This window comes from Hippoglossus hippoglossus, chromosome 7 (genome assembly GCF_009819705.1).
Source record: "Hippoglossus hippoglossus isolate fHipHip1 chromosome 7, fHipHip1.pri, whole genome shotgun sequence".
Taxonomy (NCBI): Eukaryota; Metazoa; Chordata; class Actinopteri; order Pleuronectiformes; family Pleuronectidae; genus Hippoglossus; species Hippoglossus hippoglossus.
In genome coordinates, this window is record NC_047157.1 from 10,477,382 (window position 1) to 10,490,445 (window position 13,064).

The window sequence follows — 13,064 nt, forward strand, 5'->3', positions numbered from 1 at the left end:
ATACACAGGAGAGATGCAGCTATAGGCAAAACCAGATTCGATTCATCAGAGTCAGGCAAGACTCAAGCCCTTGTGTGCTACGAATACTTTCCCATTGACGCAACCTTAATTTTACAAAATAGCTCTGTCCAGACGACTACAAACAAGCGTGCCCGGTCAGTAGGTGGCGATAAAGTCTCCACGAACAATCCGTCAAATACCAGAGAAGGAGGCTGTGGTCCAAGTAATAGTGTACGCAGATGCATGTGAATGCAGTTATTGTGTTGCAGTGAGGCTAAATTTAGGTGCAAACTTGTAAATAGACCTGGCAGTGCTAAGTAAATGTATAGAAACCAGTATATATCAGCCATCGTTGTAGTCGTTTCTTGTGCATGCTAATTACACAGAGCAACAGTGGGCAGTTAGCAGTGACATCATTGTTTCCGAAACACTGTTGTGCATGTTCACAGACACCAGAGTTTTTAAAAATCTGCACTTTAGAAGCTGTTTGACTTAAAATATAGTTAGAATGTGGATCGTGGTCGGGATGCAGAGGATAAAGTTTGTTTCACAAGATATCCCCATTAGTGTGGACGGGGCATCAGGCTTTTAATATTGATCAGGATCAGATCTCCTTGAAGCTTGACTACTCCGTGCAAGTGGATGATGATTTCACTCAAAGAAACAAAGGACCAATCAGGAGAGAACAGAGACCATATGATGTTTTGGGTTAGACCTTAGAAACAGATCATTACATGACGAGGGAGGTTGAGGACACAGAGGGATTTGGGTGAGATAAGTTATATTAGTAAAATAAAAAGTAGCAGTGACTGACTAGAATGAAAGCATATGTCAGAGTCATGAAGGAACTTTGGCAAATATGAATCAGGACAAGTAATGGGACATTTAATTGAGATATATCATCTTACGCAGAAGAGAAAGCAGTTGGCCATTTGATCATCTTATATGAGCAGGTTAAATATTTATATAAAACTTTTTTATTTGCTTGATATTGCTTTTCCAGACTGTATTTCCATATGGTATAAATACTGTTACTCTGCCTTATAACAACAGTAACTAATCCACACAATAGCCCTATAATGGTCTGGATTCAATTTCAGAGAGGGGACTTGAACTGTGCTGGGAGGTTACACTCAAATATGCACAAACGTTTTGATGTATAGAACGTTCCTCGGAGTAGGCTTCACCACACAGCATCACGTTATTGCAGAGGATGTGGAATGTGCAAGCAAACCTGAGCTCAATTCTCCAACTCACTAACTTCAAATGCTTCCTGAACAAATACATTTGTTTGCAATTTGTTTGCAATTTGTTTTTAATGATAAGTGGTGCATAGATTGCGATGTATATAATTCAAAGGGGGAGTTCAAGCACGCATGTGCTTCCCAATCTGTAGGGAATCTGTATGTAAAATCAATGTAATTGTTATTTTTACCATGCACAAAGAAAAAACTGAAAACGTGATCTTTTACACTTTTTGGAACTGAAGAGACTATTTCTTTCCATGTATTTGTCAGATTTGCTCAACTTTCACACAATTACACACTCACTCATGCAGCTCCCCCGTGCACATCCTTGATATGTCAAGTTGTTTCAAAACCACTCGCAACACTCATCATTATCTGTTTGCACATAAAACCTAAACTGGAATAGCTCCAGAGTCTATTCTCAACTCATCCAAACTTTTGCTGCAGCACTTCAACTGCTTTCAATTATCATCTTCGAGCCATGTGAGAATTAATTAGAGGGAGACGGGGTGAGCATATTTGGCAGACAACTATTTGACTCTAGTATCACTATGGATGTGGATGTTACTCTTGTCTGTTTCTGTTTATGTGTGTTACAGGCACTGTATGAAATGTGTAAGCCCTCCTTTGCTGCGTATAAGACGTTGATCCATTTCAACAAACAGACCCAGAACAGGAGAAGGAGATTGGCTGATAGGCTGGGAAATGACTTTGCTCACTTCTACATGCACTGCACCCCTCTGACTGGGGTTTCACTCATTTGCACTTGAGACAAAAACATTCTTTAAATCACCAAATATGGGATTATTCACTTCCTGTTCATATTAAACAGAAACACAGCACCACAATGATACCAGGGTTTTCGCTGACTAATATAATATAATGTAATATGATATATAAGTAATGTGATGCAGGTATTGATATTGTTGGGTCTTATAGTGTTTGACATTTAAAAAAGTGTACTACAATATCAACACAATATTTTTTAAAGATAAGACCGCTTAGATGTTATTTATTGTGTCTTTTATAGAAGAGAAACTATCAAATAGTCATGTTAATGGATCATGGTTTCAAGATGTTTATCAGCATATACTTGATAACAGTAGTAGTTGTTGTATGTGTATGCCATTGTGTTGCTGTAGAGTGGTGTATGTCGTGTGCACAGCGTTAGCAGTAGCCTGATGGCTTGTGGGTAAAAACTGTCTCTGAACCTGATGGTTTTGGTGAAAGGTTGATACACATTGTGTCTGAAGTCAACGTGGACATTCCCTGAACCTAACCCAGTGCTTTGAGTGTCTGAAAACATGTGAAAATATGTTGTTTTACAATGTCAGTATGAATGACAGAGACCAGCAGAACAATACAACAACGTACAGAGATGAATGAAATGTTAAACCAAGGTCCTGGTAGGATCACTAAAGATCTGGTAAATCTGCAATATCCCATCACTCAGTCTGTTACAGGATGAGTTCTGACACAAGTTTAAACAATGTACTCAGATATTTCAATCCCATACAAACGTCAGGGACAATACAATCACAAAATGTCTCACATAACCCTTTCAGAGTGAAACTGAACTTTTATTTTCCAATCCTGGCTGAGGTTTGACAGGCGACTTAGGAGACATGATGGATCGGCATCATCAAGCCGAAATCTGTTACATAGAAAATCACGAGAAATAAGAAGGGACTTGAATGTTTAGTCTGGTGTATTTGAGACAGAAACAACAAACAACAATTAACGGACCCTCTTTATCTTCTCCTTCCTCTCGTCTTCCCCTCTCTTCTTCCCATTGCCTACCCCCCACTCATCACCTCTTTTTCTTGCTTCCTCCATTTCCTCCTTCCTTCCCTCTTTCTCTCAGTTTCAGGCCAAGACATTCCTGTTAATCAGGGAGTGAGTGGAGTGAAACCACAGAGGTGTCTGCTCTCTTCTCACATTATTCATATTCCTTCTGCCTCCATACTCTCTCCGTCTCTCTGCTAATGAGGGTGACTTGCTCTCTCGCGCGCGCGCGCGCGCGCGCGCGCGCGTGTGTGTGTGTGTGTGTGTGTGTGTGTGTTTGTGTGTGTGTTGCCTACACGCGTCTGTTTGTGTGTAGAACGAGTCTGAATTTCAGTGATGTGGTTGAGAGAACATGACAGATCTCCGCTGAGAGCGCGGATGTAAACCAGAAGAAGCGTCTGCACTGTATACACTCACCACAGCTGCACCAGCACATACAATAGTTTACTTTACTGATATGGAAACTTTCTTCACCTTTTTTAAGAGTTTTTATGACACACAGCTTTTTCTCTCCTGTGCTCCGGCAAACAACCTGGGTCCAAGCAACAAGCTTTAAATGGTGCGTTCACACAAAACCCGATGTAAATTCCTCGTGCAATGAGATTACAACATCAATGCAAAGACCCAAATAGACGTGGCCCATCGCGAACGGTGCGTATGACGTGAATGTTGCGAACTTTGCGTTTTACACTTCACTGAGGGAAGCACGACGCAATGTTGCAAAAACCAATCAGCGTTATTGGTCCCAGTAAATGATCAATCAATATCAGTGACGACTCTCTAATCATAGTGTAGTAGCAGCTAATTCTAAAAGTCTAGTCAACTCTGAAACAACTGAATAAATACATGATCTCTTTTTTCAAATTTGTGGGACCCAATCTTGTTTATTCAATTATAAATCATTCTGGACATCCACGAATTAATGTCGTTGATAATTGTTTATGAAGTATCATCATTTTGAGGCTAGGATATACACTATATCTTCTAATAGTGTTGCCAAGCAGACACATTTATTAAGCTATATATACTGTAGGCTACACAAGGTGAAAAATCACTCACCACCCCTGGTCTGGGATATGGGACTCTGCCTTCATAAGCACCCCACTGGTAGTCGGGACCCTCTTTATGAGCGAAGGGTCCATTGAAGGCTTCTCTGATGTCAGCCATACGGTAAACACACACAGCAAAGCCCTGGAACACATTGCTGTGGAGGAGAAAGGAGAGATGTCCACAAACGATCTCAACATTTTGGTTTCGATACTTTACAAGAAATGTGAGAGTCTGAGACAAAAGAGGAAGAAAAAGGAAATAAATATTGAAGAAGAGAGTATAGAAATTGAAAGAGTAGTTGGTCACATTGTGTCTTTGAAATCAAATCGCAATAACGTCATCGTTGGATTGAGGTTAATGAATTTTTAACTGGTTTCAGATCCCACATCACCTCTCACCACACCCACTGTTAATAACCCTGTCGGCAGAATCGACAGGTGGGGTTCACTTTCATATCACCACACCAAGAAGAGAAATCGGCCACACACGATTCTCGGCTGATGTCAAGTTGTTTTTTAAGTGGGAGCGGAGAAACACAAAAAATCCACCAAACCTTGAATCAATAGATTATTGTCTCTGGGTATAAAACACATACGAAGCTTATGTGGATTTACCTGATAGTGCTAAAGATTGCATACACATCTGGGTTCCTCTCATCCTTAGTCCTCAGGAGGAAAACATCCTCTGTTTTACAGAAAAAGACAATGCCAGTTAATGTGTGTGTGTGTGTGTGTGTGTGTGTGTGTGTGTGTGTGTGTGTGTACACATGGAACACTGCTGCAAGTTACTGCATGTGTGTCTTTACAAAAGAATATTTGAACAGACTTGTGTGTATCTTACCCAGTTGGTTGAAGTGTGTGTCGATGCCATGAGGTCCTGGTACAGAACAAACCAGTCTGGCTTTGATGAAGGTACTCCACTTGTTCACCAGCACTCTCTGGCCTCCAACATCATTCTGATAAATATAAATGGATTAAAACCTATAAAACACAGCTGCAGATTCATTTTCAAATCCACATTTTTTATTGTTTTGGCTCTGTACTTAATGCTCTAGATGAAAGGAAAAGTCCTGAAACAATCTAGAAGTGAATGGTAAATGTTCTGTGTTTATATAGTATATATATTCATGATACCTTACATGGAAATCTTCTTTGTGTGTATGTATGTCAACAGTGATAAGAAAATTGGCTTCCTGGCAAGTATCACCACAAGGGAAGCTTGATAAATGAAAAGTGTTTAGATTCGCCTGAGGGAGAAAAATAAGGCTGAGGGGGAAATGCTATAACATATGTACTGGGAGAGAAGGGGAGACAGATGGAGAGGAAGCAGGGGAGCAGAGATGGAGACCAGGTTGAAAGAACGTTATTATTTGAAAGTTGAGGATGGATTTTGTCTTAGAAGTTTGTGTAAACTTTTCTGGCAGAGTCAAAAGTCTCAGAGGAAATGCAGCAATTTGCTTGTAGCTTTCTAAGCACACCTGCGATTGTGTGCGATGAACACGATGCATGATAAAATTATAGTACACAGCAGATGGGGATTATGGTTGGGAAATTTGAAGGCTGTTTGCAATTTGCACGTTGAAAGAATTCATATAATTCTGAATATTACGATGCCTTTACAGGCTTTTGGGAAAATGTAAATATTTGATTGACTCAGACATTTGTCTCTTCCATGTGAAGGGTTTGGAACTGACACAGTGAGACGAAAAACCATTAAAACCATTACCTCCTGTCCTGGGAAGTTAATCCCACAGTGTGACAGTATCCATCAGACTTAAAGACCTGCTGTAGAGTCAGATTTTGGGATGCCTAATGGATCTTCCAGATAACAAAAAAGCCCCAAAGGGCTCAAAGACTCTCCCAGATCAGAACTCTACAACCTCATCTTCAAGTGGAACACCCCTGCAGATGGCTCCTCTCAGGGACTGGAGGATGTTTTAAAGAAGTGTATTGTGCAGCTCACCTGACCATCTGGCTTCACTTACTCCCACCTATCTCTCACTCTGTCTGTGTGCATCTGAATACTGTAACTGAGGTCTTACCCTGGGCATGTGGGATAATGTCTCATAGATGGATAAAATCATAGGTTAATTTTTGATGCTTTTAGCACCACTAATCAAATTAATCTCCTTTAATCTCCTTGAAGCATAAATCCTGAACTGCATTCAGACATGCACTGAACTCCGGATAATCTCCAGACATGATCCAGAAGGGAACACAAAAGGCCGAATGAGAGGCTCCGGACACTCCGGAGTTTTTCCTGTCAGTCGGGATAATGTCCGATTGAGCTCATGAGAGAAACACGTGATCTCCGCAACGGAATTTAAACCTTACGTCGTGCCTCCTGCCTGCTGCACCACCCCTCACCTGAAAGCTCAGAACATTATCAATCAATCGGTCAAATTTGTATATATTTATATAGATCAATTTGTATAGCCCTTGTTCGAAAATCCAGTAAGGAACAGTAAGGAAAAACTACCAAAAAACCCCTATTAACATGGGGAAAAAACCTCCAAACCTCAGAGAGAGATGAGTTCATGTCTGAAAACTGCTTTAGTGAGACATATTTCAAAGACCTCTACATATTGAGCAAGTCCAACTTTTCTATACTGCTAAATACCAGTTATGAAAATGTGCTTTAATTAAGTCGCTGCAAAACAGATGCAATAAATGCAAGTTGCCTGATGAACGCTCAATGGAAACATCGCTGTGCACTGGCCCACAAATACACAAACAGTTTAAGTATCTTACCGCACACACTCGTCCCACACGAGAGTGTATGGCCCCCTCCCTGTCCCCTGCCTCCGTGGCTTTCTCCGTGAAGAAGAAATACACTTTGTCGTCGTCTCTGTCGTCGTTGTCCGGGATGAGGTGGGCGGCGATGAATTTGGGGTCTGCAGGGGGAGATGGAAGGATGCAGAGACTCAGCAGTGTTCTTTGTATTAGCAGTATTTTAACACATTTCCTATCTCTGACACTAAAACAACAGAGATCCCCCTCACTGCTTTGATGCACACTGATGAGGATAACCATGAGTCCTCCTCCTCACTCGTTTCCCCCAAGAAACCTTTAGCTCTGTTTTTGAGCCATAAACCAGTTCAGAAGATCTCTTGTGAAATCTGACCTGGTGGCACATGGAGGTGGATTATGATTTATTGTTAAAATCTGACTTTAACAGCTGCATTCTCTTACTCTTCAACATGTAACTGGTTTAATGAAGCATCATATTGTGGTCTGGTGTTGATTAAAGTTGTGTATATGGTACAGTGTATTAAACAGCATGTGACTATAGAAACTCTCACTCGTAAACTGAACCTAAATGTGAGCTCATTTGAAAATGAAGAAACATTAGGAGCTGATTAAAGACAGCTTGCCCTCTGTCTGTAACATAAGAATGTATTTTGTGTGTTGACTGTAAGAGACAGACTGAAACAGTGAAGCGTTACCATGCAGAAGTTTCTCGTCAGTCTCTGTCCTCATGGTGGAGCGACCTCCCATACTCCTGAGGATCACAGAGTCTCTTCCCAGGAAATCTGCCGTCAGTCCTGTATACAGCTCTCCACCTGCAGAGAGGGAGGCATGAGCGTCAACAAGTATTATACAAATGCAGGAGGGAAGACAATGTGTAAAGCAACAGCAGCAATAAAGGAAAGGAGATTATGAGGAATACAAATGTTTGGCACTGAAGACCAATAAGGAAATCACGGGTGAGAGAAAGAAAAACTGCGGTTCAGGCAAATGAGGCAGAGGAAAAGAAATTGGACAAATCCGTAACAGAACAAACTGGGAGAGTAATGTGAAACCACAGCTCACACACTCTTATACGAGACATCCTCCACTGAGACTGACACCATCAGCAGTGGACTCACTTTCAATTTCAGCAATTGAGAAAACAGATTTCTCTGGAAGTGGAAATAAAATACCGAATCTGTCTCGCGCCACGTTTCTTACGCGATGCTGGAAAAACCTTTAGCAGTCACGCTTATCCGTCATTAGCTGAGACAGCAGCCTCAGCTGGCTTGGAAACAGCTCATGATAGGAATCACTACAATACCTGTCGGATAATGAAGAAATATGAGAGATAGTCTTTCGCCATGAGCCCATTTGTTTTTTTTTAAGAACACAATACAACTGTTTCTAATTTGTTTTCCTGGCATAGTTGCTGTTGTAGAAACAGAATCTGGCCGTGGACGACTCCCTGGCGATCTCATGGGTGTAAATGAACTCTTCTTATCTCATTCAGCTGCATAAAAGGTATTAGAGACACACGCATCATCATCAACAGACACACTTGCAGCTTGTGGGATAACATATTCACACTCGCAGACAAAAACAGACAGAGAAATAAGTGACAGGGCCTGGGGAGTTCCGCTTTGTATGTTTTGGCTCAAGATCCTAACACTGAAGACAAGTCTCAGAGTGGGAAACCTCACTGGGTTAATAGCTGACGATGACAATTACTTTCATCAGGTTTTACCGTTTCATTTTTGGCAAAACCTTTTCTCTTAGTTTTTTTTTAATTTTGTGTTGTAATGAGATGATCAGTCTCTATTAGCATGCCTGCAGTCGTTTGTCTGTGGTGGACACATTTTCTTTTTTTCCCCTCCTCATGGTGAAAGTGTGATGATGATGCATGCAAATAGGACTATGCCAAGGCAAGGTTATGATTGGTGGAGTACGGTATCCCTTCAGCTGATTGGCCTGCCGCTACCTATGAGAAGACCAAAGAGAGTGGGGTTAAGCTGCACGTCCTGCCACGTCCTCCTTTTATCCTTTGATTCTGCATTGTGCTGGTTTTGAGAGTCATTATGGGTGAAGTCACTTTTTTTATTTTAACCATGTGTTCTCCTGTTTTTGGTTTGTTGGGAAGATTATTTAGGCTTTTGCAATTTGATTTGTTCATATTTGGACATATTATATTGATATTTTTTATTGATGTAGATGTGTTTGTTTATAGTTTTGGCCTTAGTCTTAGAGCCAATATACCACTTAGATATTACTACTTAGATAGATATTACTTTATGTTAAACAATTGTTGATACTTAATAGATTTTTCCATAAGTACAGAATTGTTCTGTGTCTACTTGGGGCTGAGGGATGCGCTCATGTTGTGTCAGGGACATAACATGAGAGGATGGAAATAGGAGTGCATTGTGCAGAAAAGAGGCCTTTTGGCTTTTTGTAACCCATCGATCCCTGAGAGGAAAAATCCATGAAGAGGTCAGTGTTCAGTGTCAGACACAGAATACAAACTGGGAGTATGGGAAGTCTGTCAGACTCAAGGACAGTCGCGTAACAGGAGCTCGAACTCGAGGCGTCGGATCATCTTACACAACCTGACTCAACATTTTCCACTATGTAGCTGGAGGAGCGAAGTGAACTGGTGCAGGTGAAAAAACCTGGAACAAATCACCATCTGCTCATGTGCAATTTACACCATTATATATCTTATAGCTTTGGATCTGTCTACATCGGTCATTATACTGCTCGTCTGAATCTCTACGATGTTGCAGAGCCAGCAGCCTTCCTCAGCAGGTTTGTGTGCACTGCTCTGTATCTACGTGACAACTGTACGTCTCAGCTGAGGTCCAAACTACTCAGGATTTTGGCTTCATTTTAACCCCTTTCTGGCAAATACTATGCATTGGGATATATTCTGATCCTGAAATCACCCAGCTGCAGACAGAGGAAGGTGGCGGGTTGCAAACACACACACACACAGAGAAAGAGAGAGAGAGAATTCACTGGTATAAATCAGCATCCTTTCAAAAGCTAAATACCTATTGACATCTGGAGAGAAACGCCCGGAACTATTTAACCTAATCTACAGAGAGCGTGTGCACATGTATACGTGTGTCAGGGCCAAAGAAGTTCACGTTAGTTGTTTTTCTTGGGGTTATTATCATTTCAACATCCAGCTCAGATCGGGGTGAAAGGTGTGGAAACACACGATCTGTGTATGTCATTTTAAATAGTTGAACATGGCAGATAAAGAACACAAAGCAACAGAAACGACATAAATCTGACATTTGTCCAAGCAAGTTTTACTTTGTGAAGGTGGACACATGCACACATTAAGAATCCAACACGTGGTTCAACCTCTTTGGATCTTATATCCAAGCTATTTCAATAAAACATATGCATATCACAGTTATGGAGACATGGGACAACATGGGACGTACCACTGAAGGTGCTAGCAAAGGAGAGGCTGGGATCATGAGGAACTTTCCCTCGTCCATTCTCCACATTGGTTGGGTCCATTGTGAACACATGCTGGAGAGGAAAGAGACACATGGTTATATTAAAGCAGGATTTCTTCAATAATACAAGTTTAGCCCCTAATATAAATGTTGCCCTCTGCACATCTACAGTGAATGTGAATAATCATCAGGTTAATGTTTGCTTTGCTTCCATTGAATCAAGTAATAAGACTGTAGATCATTAAAAGGTAATTGCTCTTCATATATTAGTTTTCATCATTTTAGTTCCTGATCTGAGATTTAAAGAGTCCATTACTACGGTAGACAAGACTTATCACACAAGCACATTAATGGAATGCAAAAGCCACAACACGACCGTAAAAGCCACCCCACTTTGGTCAAGTGAGCAGTTGTTTGTGAAAACCCGTTCAAGCCAGCGACCGCTTGAAATGGGACGCTTGTCTGTTTGAGGTGTTATGGTGCAGGTGCTTGGCGCACCCAAAAAAGGAGGAACACACCCACAGTAACTCTGCTCATTTCATTGTCAACAACTGTTGTCGCTCACTTCCGTTGTGGCTGTTTCCTTTGTGTGAGGAAATTCCAAAAGGTTTGGCCACATATTTACCCATCAGGCCACTGTCCCATTGTCCAAACGATCAGGAGATTTATTTGTCCTCCCACTGAACTCTCTGTCTGTGAGAGATAGACACTGTCTCAGAAACAAGCAAATGCAGGATCAGAGCAGATGCCAGAGTTTAGAAAACTTTCCCCCCCCGTTCCTTGTGTATTTCGACTCTCATATTGAGCAACCATCAGGGTAATAAAGGAAAACAGTGCATATCACTGTTATCAAATAAAAACTACACTTAAAAATCCAAACGTTATCAACAGAAAAATAATGCTGATTGCTGATATAAGACCTATTTATGAGCGGTGTGTCAAAATTCCCTCAACACATACTGACCAAGTAATTATATAAAGTCATCAATCATGACATTTCAATGTAAGAATGTCTTCACTTCGCCAACTGATACGTCCGTCAGAACAAACACCTTCTTTATGAATTTTTTTTTTTTTTGTCTGGTGTCAGATTTTTTTTTTTCAGTGAAAAATATTATACTGCTGTCAAAACCCTTTCGTAGTAAGGAAGCAATTAAAACGAAGTCAGTGGCTCTTTCTTCGTCACTCAACAGTTAGTCAAGTTCACCTGGTGAACACTGGCCACATCCTCGGGTTGTGTGATTTGTCAGGTCAGAGCTGGGTTAGTGCGAACAAAAGGGCTTTTGTTTTTTGCCTTTCTATTCGACAGCAGTCTCTGACAGAGCTGCCTGGGTGTGATCAATGTGGGTCCAAATGTAGCCGACTTTCCGGGACAAGAAGAGACTGGAAGGCGACGGGACCCACGCTAAGACCTCATGTTTGATTCAAGTCCACAGTGGTGATTAAAGTGTCCTCACAGTGAACTCTGTGCGTCTGCGTCTCTGTTCCTCTAATAGACAATGGAGTATTGTCAGTGGATGGGTGTCTTCAACTGAACAGAGGTCACAGGGGAGATGATGACATTGAAGTCGGCGAGTTAAAAATAGTTAAAGAAACACAGCGGACAATACACACACTCACGCACATTAGACTTTGTACCAACACATTGTGTAATAATGCATGTTGGGCAACATGGTAACAAATTGTTACTGTTAAAAAGCCACAACATTTATATATAGGCTACATCGGCAAAGCCAACAGGTTTCATAAAATGAGATGGTTAAATATTTCATTTGATCCATATGTACCTTTATGAATGTACACAGGGAGGCTTGAATACGTTTTTACAGATGTTAAAGTGAACATGTGCAGCCAACCGAAGCGCACAATGTTTACACACTCTATCATACTTAATTACCTTTTCTGTGACATGATGACAGATATTTACAGAAGTGCCCTGAATCTTATCACGGCCTGATTTGAAAAAATCGTCCAGCCCTGTAATCAATGTAGTTTATAAAGATGTATTTCTGACAGTTTCACTAGACTTGCACGCTGCAATAATGTGAAATTCAACATTGGTCTACAGACAAATCCCTGGATGAGGATCATAGCTTTGTGCATATTAATATCACTGAGATACTGAATGCATCTCTTATAATTGATAACTTTAAAAATGTGCCAAACTTTTCCCTTCCTTCCTCCATTTTCATCATTGCTTTCATTCTCTCTAAATCCTGATTTTCTTCTCTTCTCTGTTTTTTCTGCTCTACATCCTCTCTCTGCTGTCGTCTTTTAGTGAACTCATTAGTCATCCTTATTCCTTCATCACCTCCTTACTCTCCTGTGTGTGTGTGTGTGTGTGTGTGTGTGTGTGTGTGTGTGTGCGTGTGCGTGTGTATGTGTATGTGTGTGTGTGTTATCTCATTATGATCTGAAGGAATAGTGTGGCTGCCTGTAGCTGATTAGACTGTCAGAGTCGCTTTGGCCAAACTCTGCCAAGACAAATATACACAAGTGCTGCGATTGACAGAGAACGAGAGAGAGAAAGAGATGGAGGGAAAGAGGGAGACGTGGAAAGAGAAGCTACTTTGTATTCAGCTGTGCCAAGTTAAATACATCAGGAGCCCTGCTACAAAACCACGAAGACAAGGGACTACTGACATAAATACTGTAAATTCACATTTGCATCATTCAACTGAGAAACCTCATTAAGTTTGTTCATCTAATAACTTACATTATTATAACCTGACCCTTCTCCAAAATCAGAACCTAATGCTGGCTATATGATATTGATATTGACC

The 13,064-nt window shown here is 41.0% G+C and overlaps 1 protein-coding gene across 2 annotated transcripts in view; it reads right to left on the reverse strand.

Annotated features, from left to right (window-relative positions):
* sema3bl (sema domain, immunoglobulin domain (Ig), short basic domain, secreted, (semaphorin) 3bl) overlaps positions 1-13,064 on the reverse strand; it is a 65,307-nt gene that overhangs the window by 8,643 nt on the left and 43,600 nt on the right. For both annotated transcript variants that reach the window (XM_034590491.1, XM_034590490.1), the window contains exons 5-10: positions 10,264-10,354; positions 7,528-7,644; positions 6,833-6,975; positions 4,923-5,037; positions 4,697-4,766; positions 4,092-4,236 (exon numbers count right to left, since the gene is read on the reverse strand). In XM_034590491.1, the coding sequence (XP_034446382.1) occupies positions 4,092-4,236; positions 4,697-4,766; positions 4,923-5,037; positions 6,833-6,975; positions 7,528-7,644; positions 10,264-10,354 (681 nt within the window). The remainder of the gene's footprint in view (positions 1-4,091; positions 4,237-4,696; positions 4,767-4,922; positions 5,038-6,832; positions 6,976-7,527; positions 7,645-10,263; positions 10,355-13,064) is intronic.